This window comes from Schistocerca americana, chromosome 1, assembly GCF_021461395.2.
Source record: "Schistocerca americana isolate TAMUIC-IGC-003095 chromosome 1, iqSchAmer2.1, whole genome shotgun sequence".
Classification (NCBI taxonomy): domain Eukaryota; kingdom Metazoa; phylum Arthropoda; class Insecta; order Orthoptera; family Acrididae; genus Schistocerca; species Schistocerca americana.
This window is the reverse complement of record NC_060119.1, coordinates 208,890,781-208,910,407: the sequence shown is the minus strand read 5'-3', so window position 1 is coordinate 208,910,407 and position 19,627 is coordinate 208,890,781. Positions and strand designations below refer to the sequence as shown.

The 19,627-nt window shown below is 39.0% G+C and overlaps 1 protein-coding gene across 4 annotated transcripts in view; it reads left to right on the top strand.

The window, feature by feature from the left end:
• The window catches only part of LOC124595574 (synaptosomal-associated protein 25), a 420,350-nt gene extending 401,225 nt beyond the window's left edge, over positions 1-19,125 (top strand). For all 4 annotated transcript variants that reach the window (XM_047134565.1, XM_047134401.1, XM_047134486.1 and 1 more), the window contains 4 exons: positions 701-818; positions 3,258-3,386; positions 15,925-16,069; positions 16,400-19,125. In XM_047134565.1, the coding sequence (XP_046990521.1) occupies positions 701-818; positions 3,258-3,386; positions 15,925-16,069; positions 16,400-16,462 (455 nt within the window). In that variant the 3' untranslated portion in view covers positions 16,463-19,125. The remainder of the gene's footprint in view (positions 1-700; positions 819-3,257; positions 3,387-15,924; positions 16,070-16,399) is intronic.
• Positions 19,126-19,627: the final 502 nt, after the last annotated feature.

Sequence of the window (19,627 nt, the reverse complement as noted above, 5' to 3'; positions counted from 1 at the left end):
TTAATTGCCACATCCTCCCTGGCCACCATAGTCTCCATACTTCAATATTATTGCACCTTTGTGGTCTGCTTTGGAAAGAAGGGTGTGTGATCGCTCTACTACTCAATCATTACCTGAACTTGCCTCTAGTTTGCAGTAACAATAGTATAGCAGTGCCTTGAAAACCATTCAGGACCTGTACTTATCCATTCTGAGGTGACTGGAAGCTATTTTGAATGCCATTAGGTTTTCTACACCGTGTTTGACATGGTAATGTGTTGTGTATTTGCGGTTCCATATTTTTGTTCACCCCTGTATACTAAAGAACACTCTCTAATATAAGTTGGGTATCATGGCAGTGCAATCTTCATAAACTACTAAATAGCTTTGATGTGTAGATGATAAGCTTTTGGCCTTATTTTATCATAACTCTAAAATGTTCAAATAAGGAATTAAAGCCTCTGTAAAAAGTAGGCCTACACCATCACCCTCGTAGCCACTGGTGCATTTTATACTAATTATTAACTATTCATTAAAAGTGTTGTAGACCCATTGTGGCTATCATCTAAGATACTGGAATGGTTTGCTATTTAGGAAATAGAATAAATAAGCAATACATAAAGTAAAGAAACATTATGAAGTCAGTTATGCCACTGAATAAAATTTATTCCCATGTTAATTTCAAACCTGTTTAAATTAATGGCCATAAAATTTGCTACAGAGCAACTGGACCGCATTGAGGAGGGGATGGACCAGATCAATGCTGATATGCGAGAAGCAGAAAAGAATCTCACAGGCATGGAAAAATGTTGTGGTCTTTGTGTGTTACCATGCAATAAGTAAGTAATAGTAAATGTGAAACCAAAAGTGAAATTTTTCTTATACAAACATTCAATATTTTAGCTGTAGGTATAGCCTGGAACATGTAATTATTTTTTAAGAAATAAAGAATAGCACTGTTAGATTCTGCAGTCCAATGTTAATGAAGCAAAATCTTTCTTCCATCTTTCCAGATGATCTGCTAGAGCATTCAGCTGTATGTAGTAATGATATAGACTTGAAATATTCTGCTTGGGTGTCATTATTAGGTTAATAATATTTGTAGTGCATTATAGACTTCAGAGCTATAAAATTCCATCCACAAATTTCTATATGTCTGTCCAAACCAATCAGCCAAAAAGTTTCTAGAACAACACAACTAGTGCAGACATAGAGGATGCATTGTACAAACCAACTGAAGATATAAGAACTTACATCTACATCTACATTTATACTCCGCAAGCCACCCAACGGTGTGTGGCGGAGGGCACTTTACGTGCCACTGTCATTACCCCCCTTTCCTGTTCCAGTCGCGTATGGTTCGCGGAAAGAACAACTGTCTGAAAGCCTCCGTGCGCGCTCTAATCTCTCTAATTTTACATTCGTGATCTCCTCGGGAGGTATAAGTAGGGGGAAGCAATATATTCGATACCTCATCCAGAAACGCACCCTCTCGAAACCTGGCGAGCAAGCTACACCGCGATGCAGAGCGCCTCTCTTGCAGAGTCTGCCACTTGAGTTCATAAACATCTCCGTAGCGCTATCACGGTTACCAAATAACCCTGTGACGAAACGTGCCGCTCTTCTTTGGATCTTCTCTATCTCCTCCGTCAGACCGATCTGGTACGGATCCCACACTGATGAGCAATACTCAACTATAGGTCGAACGAGTGTTTTGTAAGCCACCTCCCTTGTTGATGGACTACATTTTCTACGGACTCTCCCAATGAATCTCAACCTGGTACCCGCCTTACCAACAATTAATTTTATATGATAATTCCACTTCAAATCGTTCCGCACGCATACTCCCAGATATTTTACGGAAGTAACTGCTACCAATGTTTGTTCCGCTATCATATAATCATACAATAAAGAATCCTTCTTTCTATGTATTCACAATACATTACATTTGTCTATGTTAAGGGTCAGTTGCCACTCCCTGCACCAAGTGCCTATCCGCTGCAGATCTTCCTGCATTTCGCTACAATTTTCTAATGCTGCAACTTCTCTGTATACTACAGCATCATCCGCGAAAAAGCGCATGGGACTTCCGACACTATCTACTAGGTCATTTATATATATTGTGAAAAGCCATGGTCCCATAACACTCCCCTGTGGCACACCAGAGGTTACTTTAACGTCTGTAGATGTCTCTCCGTTGATAACAGCATGCTGTGTTCTGTTTGCTAAAAACTCTTCAATCCAGCCACACAGCTGGTCTGATATTCCGTAGGCTCTTACTTTGTTTATCAGGCGACAGTGCGGAACTGTATCGAACGCCTTCCGGAAGTCAAGAAAAATAGCATCTACCTGGGAGCCTGTATCTAATATTTTCTGGGTCTCATGAACAAATAAAGCGAGTTGGGTCTCACACGATCGCTGTTTCCGGAATCCATGTTGATTCCTACATAGTAGATTCTGGGTTTCCCAAAACAATATGATACTCGAGCAAAGAACATGTTCTAAAATTTAGGATTTAATATATGAAATCTGCTATCCTATATGAACCTGTGACTGCATGTTTCATATATTACCTTTTTGTGACCATCGGGTCATGTGTACCACATAAAAATTTATTTCCCTGCATTTACAGGGTTATGAAAGTTCCACATCTGTGTTGTGCCACGATCTAATATTGAATGTATCAACTGTTTAGAGCCAATAGGCTCACTGTTTAGCCCCTAATGTGCAAGATATTGTTTGATTGTTTCAGTTGTGCATTGTGTGCCTTCTGTTTTGGCAGTTTTATGTAATGTTTTTTCCTGTGAGCAAGATATAAGCTCAGTACAGGTATTTATCTCTCTTACACGATTTGCAACCACCCATATTTAATAGATCGAGGCTTTTATGTGTATGATACCTGAGTTGTTCAAAGTACTCTATGGGCAACTGATTTGGTCAGCCTGATGGACATCAGAGGATGCAGTCAAATAGCTAAATAGTTGATAACATAATATAAATATGAACATCATAAATAAAGACAGCTGAGTGGAATATTTCAAACATATCTTGTAAGAAGTTTGTTATTGTCAAATTTGATCTTTTTTTGAGAAAATTTGGTTTTGGTGTACATATTTTGCTTAATTTTGTTGGTTACTCAGAATACAGTTCTAGCCAAAATATTTAAGAATATTAGTGTGTTACAATGCGTACCTTAAACAAACCATAAATTTGTGCATTTTGGCTGCTGGAGGAGAGTTCTAATTAAGTAAATCACTATTTGTTGTTCTGTTTTGTAGGTCTGCATCTTTCAAAGAAGATGAAGGTACCTGGAAAGGAAATGATGATGGCAAAGTAGTCAACAACCAGCCACAGCGGGTCATGGATGACCGAAATGGTCTTGGTCCACAAGGAGGTTACATTGCAAAGTAAGAACAGAAATATATTGGGATTTGGTTAAGTTGTATTACTTTTGTATTTGCATTAGTACTTCGCTTAATCAGTGAGCTAGCAAGAAAAATAATGAGTGATCCTTTCAACAAGGCCAAGATACATTTAAGGAGTTATTTGTTCTAGATGGAAAATAGGGTCAGGAGAAGGCAATAACATGAGGACTGTTCATCTACATATAAATTGGATGCTAATACTGATGAATGTGCAGTAGTAGTTGGTAAGTAACGAAAAAAAGATAATGAATGTAGCTGGAGGGGTGATATTAAGACAAGATACAATTACGAATAAATTTTGTATCAAAATTAAGTATATCAAACGTAACACTGCAGTAGACTGCGATGGAACACCAAAGTGTTAAAAAGCAGTCTCTAAAATAACTTCGCAGTCATTACCTAAGACAGTTGATCTTTCCTTCAACGAGGGCTGTTTTCCAGATACTCTGAAGTACATGCAAATTAAACCACAAGTCAAAAAGGTACAAAAGAACGTATGGGGAACCATCATCCAGTCTCTGTTTGAAAAGGTTGTCACGAAACACATTAAAAATTAGATACATAAGTGGAATGTGATTTCAAGAAATCATTGTGGGCTTCAAAAACTCAACATCTTCTGTCGATGAAAATTTAGATAAAATCAACTCCTCTCTAGACAAATCTATACATGTGACACGCATTTTTTATGATCTGATAGTGTGATCCATCACTTCTCACACTCTAAGCTTGAAAAATACTGAATTAGGGGCATTTTATTGGTGGTTTAGGTCCTACCTAACCATTTGAAGTCAGAGTGGTATTAATGTCATATAAAGGGAATTAGGTGTCAGAATGGAAAATCATTTCAGTAGTAATCCCCCAAGGTTGACTCTTAGGTCACATTATCTTCGTTTTGTGTATATGATCTGCTGCTCAGTATTCACTGTCAATCAGTATTTGCAGATAATGCATCTGTAATCAGTAAAACTAACAGTACTGATCAAATTCCTCAAACTATCGAAAATACCCTAGAAAAACTACATAACTGGTTTAATCTAAGTGGCTTCAAATTGTTGTCTTAAGTCCAAAGACTGGTTTGATGCAGATCCCCATGATAATCCATCCTGTGGTAGCCTCATCATCTCTGCATAACTGCTGCAAGCTACATTCATTTGAACTTGCTCACTGTGTTCAAGCTTTGGTCCCCATCTACAATCCCCTCCCTCCCCTCCCTCACCTCCCTCACCTCCCTCACCTCCCTCACCTCCCTCACCTCCCTCACCTCCCTCACCTCCCTATGCTCCCCTCCCCTCCCTCACCTCCCTATGCTCCCCTCCCCTCCCTCACCTCCCTATGCTCCCCTCCCCTCCCCTCCCTACCTTTAGTGTCCCATTTCCTAATGTAATTTGCTCAGCATTGTTTGATTTAATTCAGTCACATTCCATTATCCTTGTACTTTTGGGAGGTTCAACTTAAACCTCTTTTCAACACAATATGTATTCTCTTAAACTGCTTTTCCAAGACCTTTGCAATCTCTGACAGAATTAAAATGTCACTGGCAGGCCACAAAGTTTTTGTTTCCTCTACCTGAACTTTGACTCCCTTCTAAATTTCTCCTTTGTTTCCTTTATGGCTTGTAGGTTGAATAACATTTGGTGTAGACTACAACCCTGTCCCATTTCCTTATCAGCCAGTGCTTCCCTTTCATGTCCTTCATCTCTTGTAACTGCAGTTTGGTTTCTGTGCAAGTTGTGGGTGATATTTTGGTCACTATATTTTTTTTCCTCTGCTTCCCTCAGAACTGCAAAGAGTGTAGTCCAGCCCACACTGTCAAAAGATTTCTGTAAATTTCAGATGCTGTAAATGCAGGTTTGCCTTGCTCCAATGTATCTCCTACAGTAAGTAGTAGGGTCAGTACTGCCTCATGTGTTAAAGTATTTCTTCAGAACCTAAACTGATCTTTCACAAGCTCGGTGTCTACCAATTTTTCAATTTTTCTGTAAATAATTTTACACAATTTAAATTAAAACCACCCAAGTTGAAACAAACTTCAAATCCATCTCAAAACCCAGGGTCTGCTAAAAGCTAGCAATGTGTAATTCCTAGGAATGCAATCAGGTAAAAACTTACCGCCAGGTAAAAACTTACCGCCAATTTCGTGATACAGCCCTGATTTATTTGTAGCACATAAATTTCAACATGATCATGTCGCTGTAAGGGACACAGTGAAATGTAAACTCTGTAAAATTTATAGATACACATTAGAGTAATTAGCCTTTTGTGTCTCTGATTAACATTTCCTTTGCAACTGTCACTAAAAAGTTGTTACATGTGCATTCTTGGTAGTTTTTGTTGTGTGGCGTGAAAAAAGTAATTACTGTTACTAGACCGTACAACTGGTGACCCCGAGGTGATGGTAAATACACAAGAATCACTCTAATCATTATTTCAATTTTACTGCGGCACTGCAGATATGTTTTTTTTAATGCCAAACACATCATTGAATGATGCCTGCATGGAACTATTGTGTGTGGCAGTGAAAGTATAAAATATCACCTTGCTGGCAAAAAAAGTAGAGAGATGCTTTTTGCAAGTGGAGTCCCAATTTATCATCACAACTGTTTGCAGCAAGATGACAAAATATCATTGCATTTTGGGATCTCCTCATGGCAAAGTTGCTGAGCTGATTTCGGTTTTCACATCCCAACCATTATCAGCTTCCCCATATAAAACTTAAAAACACATCATACCCCAGAATTTGAAGAAGTGGTCATGAAAAGTTAAGAAGTTACTAACTGAAATACAAATAAGGGACAAAAAGCTATCCACTTTGCCTGGAGAGATGCGTGCTTTTGCAAGAATGCAGTTAATTGATGATATTTTATAAACCGTATTTCTTCAATGACTACCTACCAATGTACATTCTATACTAGCAGCTAGTTGAGATATGAAACTTAAAGCAAAGCTTCTGTAGCTGAAAAATTGTAGATTATGACCAATCAGTTAGTACATAGTACAGAAACTGTTTCATTCCATCTCAGAATGACAGACTTTCCTATCCGGAAGGACAACCAGATCCAGAAACTATTAGCTGGTAGATGATAGTGAAGCAGATAAAAATCACTGTGGTGTGCACAGAAACATTTCAAGTAATGATATTACTATAAATTCAATGAGCTCAAAGAAATGCACATTGCCATGTTAATTTATTACTTGACAGTCTGTGAATGCTCAGATGTAAAACTGGTATGCTGCTCACATGTTGTGAGGAGACTGAATCATCTTGCCGCCTGTTCATAACAGATCACAACAATCGTATTTGATTTTTGCTCAGTTCTAGAGCAGACATTTCCATACTGCCGTGTGACAATATTAGGCCACAAAAGTGTTCAGAAATGGCAACTTTATGCTGCAATCAGTTCTGTAATAAATACATATGGTGAAAGACTACTGAATTTTGAAATAGGCCGTTGACGAAGATTTCCATGGCCGTTTCTTCTCGCAGATGTTCCCAGCCAATTAATGGTACCAATTACTTGAACCAATGTGGTCTGATGCCTGATGTCAAATAAAAACAAAAATTGCTCGACTGCAAAATTTAATCACTAGTACAGTATCTGTACAAGTACCTACTGACAGTTCAATTTTCCTAATTGATCCACAGCAAAAATGCCGAGACTTGTTACCAGCCAGCATTTCATATTAATACAAGGTCTGTTCAGAAAGTTCCGGAACTTTGTCCACAGGATTTTTTTATGCTTACCTTTTACTTATCATGCATGGTCTCATATGAAATACTCTCCTCCACATTGGTACACTGCTCCCAATGCAGTTTCTACTTCCAGAAGCAGTCTTGCTATACTCCTTGCTGGATCACGTGAAGTGCTGACTGCGAATTTTCTTTTATCTCATCTATGGCTGCAAATCTTTGTTCTTTCAATCAGGTTTTCAACTGTGGAAATAAAAAAGTCTGCAGGGGCCAGGTCTAGAGGGTACAGAGAATGAGCAACACAGGTATTTAGTTTTTAGTGCGATAGTCACGCACTAACAGGGAAGAATATGCAGGTGTGTTATTGTGATGCAGGAGGCATGAATTGTCTTGCCACACTACAGGCTGTACCCTTCTCACATTTCCTTGCAGATGTTGCAACATGTCCTGATAGTACCATCATTAAGTGATTTGTCCCTTTGGCATGAATTCATGATTTACTAATCCTTCAAAGTCAAAGAAAACTATCAGCATGGCTGTGATATTTGACCTGACCTGACCTGACGAGCTTATTTTGGTCTTTGAGAAACTTTCCTGACCAATTGTGAAGACTGAATCTTGGTCTCAGCTTCATAACTAAAGACCCTGGTCTCTTCATCAGTTATGATTCTCTTAGAAACATCTCATTCTAATTTGTGCAATCCAAAAGCTCTTCACATATTGCAAGGTGAAGGTCTTTCTGGTCTTGATCATGAGCCATGGGATGAACTTTGTGTCAACATGATGCATTCCAAGATGCTGTCTCAGGATTTAATGACATGATCCAACTGAAATGTTGCATTTTTCTGCGATCTCTTGGACAATCAGCCTTCGATTTGCAGGCACAGTTGTTCTGATGTTCCTGACATTAGCACTGTCAGTAGACGTCAAAGGGCATGCTGAACTTCTGTGTAGCCAGTTTAAAAGCATATGAACCATTCATTACACAGAGTATGCCGTTTTTTTTTTAAAGCACTTATCACTGTACTTCCCACATTACTTGGGGTGTCTCTTGAAAGGTTTTCTTGAGTTTCATGAAAAATTTAATGGATACATGTTGTTCCTCTAACTCTGCCACCCTGAAATTCACAAACTGTGCTACACAATGTTCTACTCAATACAGCACTGAACAATAACTAACAGACGTACAAAAATGAAACTTCTGGTAGTTACACATTAAACACAGGTGTGTGTGTGTGTGTGTGTGTGTGTGTGTGTGTGTGTGTGTGTGTGTGAGAGTTGTTTTGATGTTCCTGACATTAGCATTGTCAGTAGACGTCGAAGGGCATGCTGAACTTCTGTCTAGCCAGTTTTAAACCGTATGAACCATTCATTACACAGAGTATGCCCTTTTTTTTAAAAAAAAAAGCACTTATCACTGTAATTCCCACATTATTTCGATGGTGCAGAGATGCCAACAGCAAAAGTTGTGGACAAAAAAATGTTCACTATCAATGGGTAAAAATTTGAGAATATACAACCGCTTGTCAAGCTTTTCTGTGAAGTTGACAGTCACTTGTCACATATACATGTTGATCTGGTCTCTCAAGGCTTCACCTATCTTTTAACAATGATAGTGGCCAGACAGTTCCACTGAAAGACATCTGAGCAGAAAGTCTTGCTAGCAGTCATATTATCATGGATCACAACTTTCGGAGTCCACCACAAACACACACTGGCTGTTTTTGTGTCATTTGTTCAGTCACATCACAAAGACCCTAAGTATACCACACTAAAACCACCACTTACCATTCAGTGTTGAATGACAAAGTTGGTTGGTTGATTTGAGGAGAGGAGACCAAATAGCAGGGCCATCGATCTCATTGGAGAAGGGAAGAATGGGAAAGGAAGAAGGCTGTGCCCTTTCAAAGGAGTCATTCTAGCATTTGCCTGAAGTGATTTAGGGAAATCATGGAAAACCTAAATCAGGATGCCTGGACGCGAGTTTGATTCGTTGTCCTCCCGAATGCGAGTCCAGTGTGCTAACCACTGTGCCACCTCACCCAGTTGGCAAAGTTGAATGGTGACATTGCATCAAGACAGCATTAAGAGCAACCATCTTCCAGTAGAATGTTCCAAATTTTAGCATGTAACATGGCAGCATGTAATGAAACTATGTTAGTGCATAAGAAATGGCTGCCAGACACCCATAAAACTGAAAACACGAATTTGAAGGTTTCGTCCACACGTGGAGTGCACTCTCTTTCAGCATGACAGCAACAGGCAACACATGATCACTGTGACATCTGCAAGAGTTGGATACCTTGGGTTCACTGTCATTGATCCCTCGCCGTACAGTCCAGACTTAGCCCCATATGATTTCCATCCATTTTCAAAACTTAAAGACCACCTTAGAGGACTTCAGTTTGATAGTGATGAAGCAGTTCAAGCAGAGGTGAGGTTGGTGCTCTATCAACAAAGTAAAAAATTCTCCCATGACAGTATCAACAAACTGATCTCTCACTTAGTCATGTGTTTGTCACCAGGGTGACTACGTTGAGAAATAAATAATATTAAGGAAAGGATACATTCCTAGTCGTCATAAACATGACATGTTGAGTTGCAGACAAGCACAACAAAGAGATGGTAACACGTTTAGCTCTGGCCACCTTCTCCTTCAGAAAAGAAAATACACACATGTTCACACCAGCAAGCATACATAAAGTACACACGACAGCCATCTCTGGCAGCTTGGACTGGAATGCAACTGTCATGTTGAGTGACAATCTGGAGTGGTGCAGCAAAGGGAGAGAGATAGCAGGGTGTCGTTGGAGAGAGAGAAGAGTATTGTCTGGTGGAGGATGCAGGGACCAGATGGAGGCATGAGAAGACTGTCAGGCACAACAGTTGCAAGGCTGTGGTGCAGGGAGGAAAGGGGGGAGGGGGATCAGTAAAGGGGAGGAGCAGGGAAAAGGGAAGATGGGCAAATGCATTGCCAGAGGGCGATCCACAAGTTGGGCAATGGGATATGAATAGGGAGGTGGTGACAGGACAGAGGGCAGAAAATATTGGATGGAGGGGGTGCCAGAGTGATCCCATCCCAGAAGTCCAGCATACCCTCCAATCCCTGCATAAATCCTTAGGTTCTTGCTAGATACTCTCCCCTAAATCAATTTCCTTCCTCATTCTTATGATAGCCTGCACACCCGCCTTCTACATGCTCCCCAAAAGTCACCAACATGACAATCCTGGATGCCTGATTGTAGCTGGTTATTGTGACGCCACTAAAGGAATTTCGGCCTTCGTTGACCGACAGCTGCATTCACTTGATCAGAACCTAGCCTCCCACACCGAAGATACCAACCACTTTCTTCAGACTCTCCACAAACCCCATCCCTTTACCTTATGGATTCTACTTGTCACTGTTGATGCTATTTCCCCATACACCAACATCCCTCATGTCCCTGGTTTTGCTGCTATTGAACACTACCTTTCCCAATGTCCTTCACACTCCTAATCCACTACCTCATTCCTCATACACCTTGCTGACTTTTCCTAATACACAACTACTTCTTTGAAGGGAAGGTATAAAAACAAATCTGCAGCACAGCCATGAGCACCCGCATGGCACACTACTATGCCAGGCTAGTTGTGGACCATCTAGAGGAAACCTTCCTAGCCTCCCTGGCCTGGTTCAGTCCCAGTGATGATATCTTCATGATCTGGGCTTACGGCCAATAAATTCTATCCTCATTCCTTCACAATCTGAACAAATTCTCTCCCACCCACTTCACCTGGGCCGCTTTCCTGGATGTTGACCTCTTCTTCTCTGATGGCTCCATTTACACTTCTGTCCATATTAACCCCACTAACCACCAACTGTACCTGCATTTTGCCAGCCGCCATCCCTTCAGCATCAAAAATCTGTCCTATGCAGATTGGCCACCTGGGAACAGCAGATCTGCAGCGACAACAACTCCCTTGCCAAGTATGCTGAAAGTCTTACCAATGACTTCACAGACAGATACTACTCCCCAGACACACTCTGCAAACAAGTCCCCTGTGACTCTTCCACTCACACATCCAATCAATCCCCCTCCCGAGAACTAGCTGCTAGAGTGCCCACTTAGTCACCCAATGGCACCCTGGATTGGAACAACTGAACTGTGTCCTTCATCAGGACTTTGATTACCTATCATTATGTCCTGAAATGAGGACATCCTATTGAAGATTCTGTCCACCGCACCCAAAGTGATGTTCTGCCACACACCCAACCTCCACAGCATCCTAATCCATTCCTATGCCACTCCTGCCTCCTTGCCACAGGGATAATCTTGTGGAAAACTCGGGTGCAAGACATCTGCAATCCACTTACCCAGCACTAACCATTCCAGTCCTGTCACGAGCTTATCCTACCACATCTGAGGCTGCACCACCTGTGAAAACAGCCATGTCATACACCAGTTCCGCTGCAATCATTGCACAGCTTTTTGCATTGGTATGACTACCAGTCAGCTGTCCAACAGGATGAATGGCCACTGCCAAACAGGGGTGAAGAGCATGGTAGACATAACATGCATGATTTCAATAGTTGCTTCACAACCCAGGCCATCTGGATCTTCCCCTCCATCAGCTTTTCTTAACTGTTCAGGTGGAAGTTATCCTTATAATGCATTCTCCACTCCCAAAATTATACTGGCCTCACCCTACAGTAACCTACTGTTGCCACATCCTCAACCCAACTTTTTCTGCCCCCTCTGTGCTATGACCTCCTCCCTATTTGTGCCCCCCACCCTCATTGTGGGCCTTATCTGCCAATCCATCTGTCTTTCCCCTTCCATGCTCCTCTCCTTTCCCTCACACACCTCCTCTCTGTACGACAGCCTCCCATCCACTGTGCCTGATGATCTTCTCAAGCCTCCATCTAGTCCCTGCACACTCCACCAGATGGTGCTCTTCTCTCCCTGTACTCTGCTCTCTCCTCCCCTTCTCAAACCCACCCCACCCCACCCCACCCCACTCCACTCCACTCCACTCCAAATTCCACTCCAGTCCGAGCTGCCAGAGATGGCAGTCATATGTGCTTGAATTGTGTGAGTTTGTGTGAACAGTTCTCTCTCTCTCTCTCTCTCTCTCTCTCTCTCTCTCTCTCTCTGTCTGTGTGTGTGTGTGTGTGTGTGTGCGGGGGGGGGGGGGGGGGGGGGTGTTTCTGAAGACGGCTTTGAGTGGAAGCTAAATGTGTAACAATCTTCATGTTGTCCTGTCTGCAACTCGAGATATCCTCATTACAGTGAGTTGCAGACTATCCTTTTCCTAATATTGTTGATATTCAAATCTAGAGTTTCCATTGTTTGAGAAATAAATATGTAGTTATGAAGAATAAAGTTGTAGAATGTCGATAAGGTTTGTTTTATTTAAAAAGCTTTCTGAGTATTCACATAAAAAATTCAGAGGCATTACTTTTTAGTGCACCCTCATACATAACATGGACAAATTAAGTAGAATGTATTGTATACTCATATTTTGAGAAAAGCTGTAAACTAATTTTTCTGTTTTGTTAAGTGTCCTGTACAAAAAGGTAGTGACTTGAAATTGTATTTTATGAGGCAATACTTTTATTCAGTTCTAGCTTCAACCACTTCATTTCAAATCTTCTCCATTTCCATAAAATGAGAGTAATAGAGCTTTTGATGAGGAAAAGAGAAATTCACTTGTAGCAGTTGCTTCTCAGTTAAAGACAATACTTTTTTCTTTATTTTGCCCTTCGAGTAAGCTGTAATTCCATGAAAGTTTTAGTGCACCTCGTATCAATGATTATTTAAATCCCTAGGATTCTGCAGATACTGTGTGTGTGTGGTTTGTAGCCCATTCCTAATATAGAAGGATGATATTAATTTATTGATTTTACTTGTTGCTGGGCCCCATGGCTGTGGATTATATTACTTAAAGAAAAATACAGCAAACAGCCCCTTTTTATATGTTTTCACTTTTCCTAATGTACTTTTTGAACTTGTTCACATCTTTATTTGGCATAATACATATTTAAATTTTCATTAGCACATTGATAGCTGTTTGGATGCTACAACTGCCTTTCAACCCTGCTTGTTGTCAGAACTATTTTGCACATCTATAAGCATGACATAAACATCAATTTTTTCTGTCTGATGCACAAAAGCAGTGCAGCATTGGCCTGTTGCTGTCTTACGTATTACTTTCATGTCTTGTATTTTGACTGTGTAAATCACACCACAGTTTGAGCCGATTTTTATCATCGGCAATGAAAATCATTAAGGGCAAACATATTAGGAAATGAGTGTACCAATCCTCAGATCCTTAAAAAGGTTTCTGCAAATGCCTGGTTGTCTACTTCACACAATATTCTTACTACTCACTTCTATTGAATATACATTCTATAGGTGCACTGCCCCAAAATATATTTCCATGAGACAACAAGAAATGAACATATGCAAAATGAGCAAACACTCTTGTCTTTAGGTAAAAACAGTGAGAGTTTCTATATGACATGAATCGTGAAGAGTACACGAAAGAACTTATAATGGCTCTGAGCACTATGGGACTTAACATCTGTGGTCATCAGCCCCCTAGAACTTAGAACTAGTTAAACCTAACTAACCTAAGGACATCACACACATCCATGCCCGAGGCAGGATTCGAACCTGCGACCGTAGCAGTCGCGCGGTTCCGGACTGAGCGCCTAGAACCGCGAGACCACCGCAGCCGGCTGCGAAAGAACTTGCGCCCCCCCCCCCCCCTCCCCCCCTTATTGCAGCAGTGTACTGTAGGTCTCTAGAGGAGCATAGCATTCCAAAAAGATTGGAAGAGGGCACAGATCATCCCCGTTTTCAAGAAGGGACGTCGAACAGATGTGCAGAACTATAGACCTATATCTCTAATGTCGATCAGTTGTAGAATTTTGGAACATGTATTATGTTAGAGTATAATGACTTTTCTGGAGACTAGAAATATACTCTGTAGGAATAATCATGGTTTTCGAAGATGATGATCGTGTGAAACCCAGCTCGCGCTATTCGTCCACAAGACTCGGGTTCCCAAGTAGGTGCCGTGTTTCTTGACTTCCGCAAGGTGTTTGATACAGTCCCCCACAGTCATTTAATGAACAAAGTAAGAGCATATGGACTATCAGACCAATTGTGTGATTGGATTGAAGAGTTCCTAGATAAAAGAACGCAGCATGTCATTCTCAATGGAGAGAAGTCTTATGAAGTAAGAGTGACTTCAGGTGTGCCGCAGGGGAGTGTCGTAGGACTGTTGATGTTCACAATGTATATACATAAATGACCTTGTGGATAACATCGGAAGTTCACCGAGGCTTTTTGCGGATGATGCTGTAGTATATCGAGAGGTTGTAACAATGGAAAATTGTACTGAAATGCAGGACGATCTGCAATGAATTGACACATGGTGCAGGGAATGGCAATATAATCTCAATGTAGATAAGTGTAATGTGCTGCAAATACATAGAAAGAAAGATCCTTTATCATTTAGCTACAATATAGCAGGTCAGCATCTGGAAGCAGTTAATTCCATAAATTATCTAGGAGTAGGCATTAGGAGTGATTTAAAATGGAATGACCATATAAAATTAATTGTCGGTAAAGCAGATGCCAGACTGAGATTCATTGGAAGAATCCTAAGGAAGTGCTGTCCGAAAACAAAGGAAGTAGGTTACAGTACGCTTGCTCGCCAACTGCTTGAATACTGCTCACCGGTGTGGGATCCTTACCAGATAGGGTTGATAAAAGAGATAGAGAAGATCCAGCGGAGTGCAGTGCGCTTCGTTGGAGGATCATTTAGTAATCGTGAAAGCGTTACGGAGATGATAGATAAACTCCGGTGGAAGAAACTGCAGGAGAGACACTCAGTAGGTCGGTACGGGCTTCTGTTGAAGTTTCGAGAACATACCTTCACCGAGGAGTCAAGCAGTATATGGCTCCCTCCTATGTATATCTTGCGAAGAGACCATGAGGATAAAATCAGAGAGATTAGAACTCTCACAGAGGCATACCGACAGTCCTTTCTTTCCATGAACAGTACGAGCCTGGAATAGAAGGGAGAATGGTTAGAGGTACTTAAGGTACCCTCCGCCACACACCGTCAGGTGGCTTGCAGAGTATGGATGTAGAGGTAGATGTAGATGGAGGAGCTGTGTTGGAGGTGCCTTCCAGTCTAAAAATAGCATGTTACTGTGGACCATTGAGTGGGGAACTTTTGGGCAGATATGGAATATTTTTAGTATATTAGCTTGTGATCATAGTTTAAAATTCTTACTGTAAAAAGAGGGAAAATTGGCTATATTAATCAAACCTTGCAGTTATTTGTTTAAATGTAAAGCTCTTATGTTTATTGCTCATTTGGGAGACTTTGGGAATCTTATACCAACCCAAAGTACTTTTTCTGACACTTACTAAATTAGAATTCCTATAACTTGTTGGAAATAATTTTTGTGATGCTCTTTCTCTTGCATTAATTAAAGTAAAACACCCATATTAGATTGTATACATTTCTTTGACTGGTAAAGCAATCGTACACTGTAGGATGATGATTTATAGAATGTAATAAATTGGAATAATATCATTTAAAAGTGTAATTGATGCCAAGTTGTAATAAAAATGCATGCACTTTGAAATGAATTGCTGCATCTTTTAACATGTTCTTACAGGAAATACGTTAGTCAGAATCAGATAAAGTATTGATTCTACTGCAGGTACTGTTTTGCTTGTATTTCAAGTGCAATAACAAATAAAAATAAATATTATTTGTGAATGTGAGGAAATCCTGATACATTTCAACCACAATTTTACTTTTGAACAGGATCACAAATGATGCCCGAGAAGATGAAATGGAAGAAAATATGGGCCAAGTCAACACTATGATTGGAAATCTACGCAATATGGCATTGGACATGGGTTCTGAGCTGGAGAACCAGAACCGACAGATAGACAGAATTAACAGGAAGGTAATGTATCATCTCTCTTGTTGTACATTTGTTACGAAGAGTTATAAATTATTCTAATTACAGTGTTTTTATAACTACTAGAGTCCTGTGTATTCTGCGAGCTTGATTTTTTTTTTCCCATAAAAATTTGCGTAAATTATTATTGCTGCAGTAGAAGTTTCGGCATGTATAAACACACACACACACACACACACACACACACACACACACACACAGAGAGAGAGAGAGAGAGAGAGAGAGAGAGAGAGAGTGAGTGAGTTTTGATCTTTTGTAATATATATATTCCAGAAAAGCATCAGTCTTAGATAGAGCCATTCTGTTCTATTACAGGGAGAGTCGAATGAAACAAGGATAGCGGTGGCCAACCAGCGAGCCCACGATCTTCTGAAGTAAACTTTAGTGGAAGATTAATACTCTTGTCTTTTTCCTAATGTGTTGTTATGTTATTCATGTACTTAATTACGTTGATAAGGTTCCTTGACCTTTCTTTTCAGCTCATTTAAGTCAGTTTATACAGAGCTAGTATTATAATAAATTTTGCTCATATGAGCAGTGAAAGACCAAATTGTTTACAGAAAATAAGCATGCCCAGCTTCTCTTTTATTAAATGAGTAAAATTTTTATCTTGTCCTGAAGTATGTTCAGAATAAAAGGTATGGTTATTTTAACTACTAATAATTCTATAAAGTGTAGAGTCTAATTGGAGTCTAAAAGTAGCAGGAGCTAGAACACCAGTCTTTAAATTACATTGTTTCCTTTCACTACCATGTGTCACTTACTACTGCATCAACCATTTCTTCACGAGAGGGATAGCAAACTTTTCTGCAGTATTTGGCTATGGATATAAACTGCTAGCCACAGCAAGTTACTACAGCATGCATTAAAAATACTTGCTACACAGCATAATTATTATTGATATTTAAACTAAAACATATAGATATTGACATGCTGAATTTTACACTATGGTGGTGAAAGTCTAAATTTGGTGTTCTTTCTCCTCCACAATGAGTTATGTTTACCCCCAAGTTGAACTATTTAATATGTACTCTGAAAATAGATATACTAGTTTTGTAAATTATTTAATTATTTCACCAGTTGTTAGTACAGCTTAGCAAATTCCAATGTTCACATAACAATTTTATCTACTGATGTTACATTTGTACAAAGTAGATTGGAAGCTACTGTACTAATTTACTTAATTGCCACTTGTTTGGACCATTTAAAGCATTGAATTATTGAACAATTAGTCGGCGGGTAACTTTACTGATGTGATACGTGTTTAATGTATATATTTTGTAAATATTATAAAGTTGTATAACTCATTTTTGAATTGTTCTAAGTGCTTCAAAAGCATCTACTTCTCTTGCAGTGTAAATATGTGTAGAATGTTTACAGTATGTTTAAAGTGCAATCAAAATGTTTAACATGCACATTCTTTAGGAAAGTATTACATGAACGAAGAAATATTGTTTGTTATTGTCTACATGAATAGTACTATTAGTTATTAGAAATATTGTCATGGGAATGTGGATGAATTTTTACAGCGCAAAGTGTGGAAAAACTATTGACTGAATTTAAAAGTATTTTTTTATAAATCACTGTTACAGACATTTGTTTCATGAGACATAATTATATAACTTCAGTTTAAAATCCCATTGTAAAATGAAAATGAGGGTACACCGTTCAGAGCTGCCAGTTCTGTACTGTGTTATGTCTGTTACCAATAATGCTCATTGAGTTCTGCTTCTGAATAATGGACATAGCTTACAACACTTCTGTTATAGTAGCAGACCCTTTTGGGTTCAGAATAATTTGATATTTTTTCTCTTAGCATTTATTGGGTCACGTTAAATTGGCAAATGGCTTTATTGTTTGCTGTACTTAATAAATTATTAAGAATTATCATCTAATGGAAGGAATGGCAAATATATAGTTATCTATTTTCGTGTGAGGGTGTTGAAGTTATTGTGAATGAATGAATGGAAAGTGGGCAATGAGATTTTTGTGTGTGCTGTGGCCTAATGACTGCGTATTTGGCTTATGGTGGTGTAATACTTAATTTTTTGCTACAATTTCCTCTTGTATGTCATCCATAACTGTTGAATCTTAGTGTGTCATTATTTTTTCAGAAGATTTCATGGTATTGTTAGTTTTCCAACAGCTTGAACTTTTGCTCATACATATAATACCATCATATACAGTATAGCAGAATATTGTTAAATAACGTTGTAAGCAGCATAGTGCAAATTAATAGTAAACTGCAGTTGGGTCTTTACATTGGCATCACATTTCAACATCAGTACTTAAGAAATTTTTTGGAGTGCTGTAGGCTACATATAGCATTTGATTCAGTACTTAAAAAAACATAAGTAATAAGAAAATGCACATGATAAATAACAAGAATAATAACTAAGTGTACAAAATGATAAAACTGCTGTTTCCAAGAGAGTACAAGTGTGAGTAGGGAATACCAAAAGTGATCAGAGATTCTTTTGTGTGACTTTATAAGTATTGCACTATAATATTTTATTGTAACAAATATTTTATTTATTCTATCTATGATGAAGTGAACTTTTAATACAATAGCCCTTTTATTATTTGCACGCTTGACTAAAAGTTTCTGTGAGCACTTTCTGGTATTCTGTAATTTACCACTGAATTTATTTAAAAATAGTAATAGGTTTTCATCTGTCTAAGATAACTTAGAATTTGTGTCAAGTGTCAAAACTTCAAGAATATTTAAATATTTTGCAGCTGTACAGTATGTTCAAATGAAAAATATTTCTCTTACAGTAGAATTTGTGTGTCATGAATTACACATTTCTGTAATCAATATACACATTTAATAGTAGATGGTTTCCATGCTCACATATTAAATTCGGAATGTTTGTATAATTTAAATATATATATAATGATTTTTGAAGTTAATATCTTGGTTGCCATCACTTGCTGCATATTCCAGACAAATGATTTGTTTTCTATGTTGTAATAGCTCATATAGTCCATATTGTACCCTTTGTATTAACCATTGCCAATAAACAGATGTGATATCAGAATGATTACTTATATATTTGGCAGAATTATCCCAAGTGAAGTCATTACATACAAGTTCCCTAAGCCAAGTTATTGCCACTGTTATGACAAAAAGTAATTCAAACACCGTACTGAAGCAAGCGGTATGAAACAGAAAATATTATTAGCCTGAAATGTTCATGATACCAATGTAAATAGCGCTGTCTTAGTACCAATTTCCCCACAGAAAAATGAGATATTTGCAATAATATCTACACACAGCCAGCACTGTTTTATGCATCTGCAAATATGGAAACATTTATTATAATTGTTCTGAACAGTCTGAGAGTTGTGTAGCAAAGATGTGTGTTTCAAAGGCTAATTTTCCCAGAAATTAAACTGCACCAAAAACACACTTGTACTCGGGTAAACTAAACTGTGTAGCACAATTAGCAGTGTAGTGTAGTGTAGTGTAGTGGGTTGGGGGTGCCATGGCCACGACTGGCTGGTGGGGGCAGTCTTCTTGTTTGTCAGGATGTGTTAAGA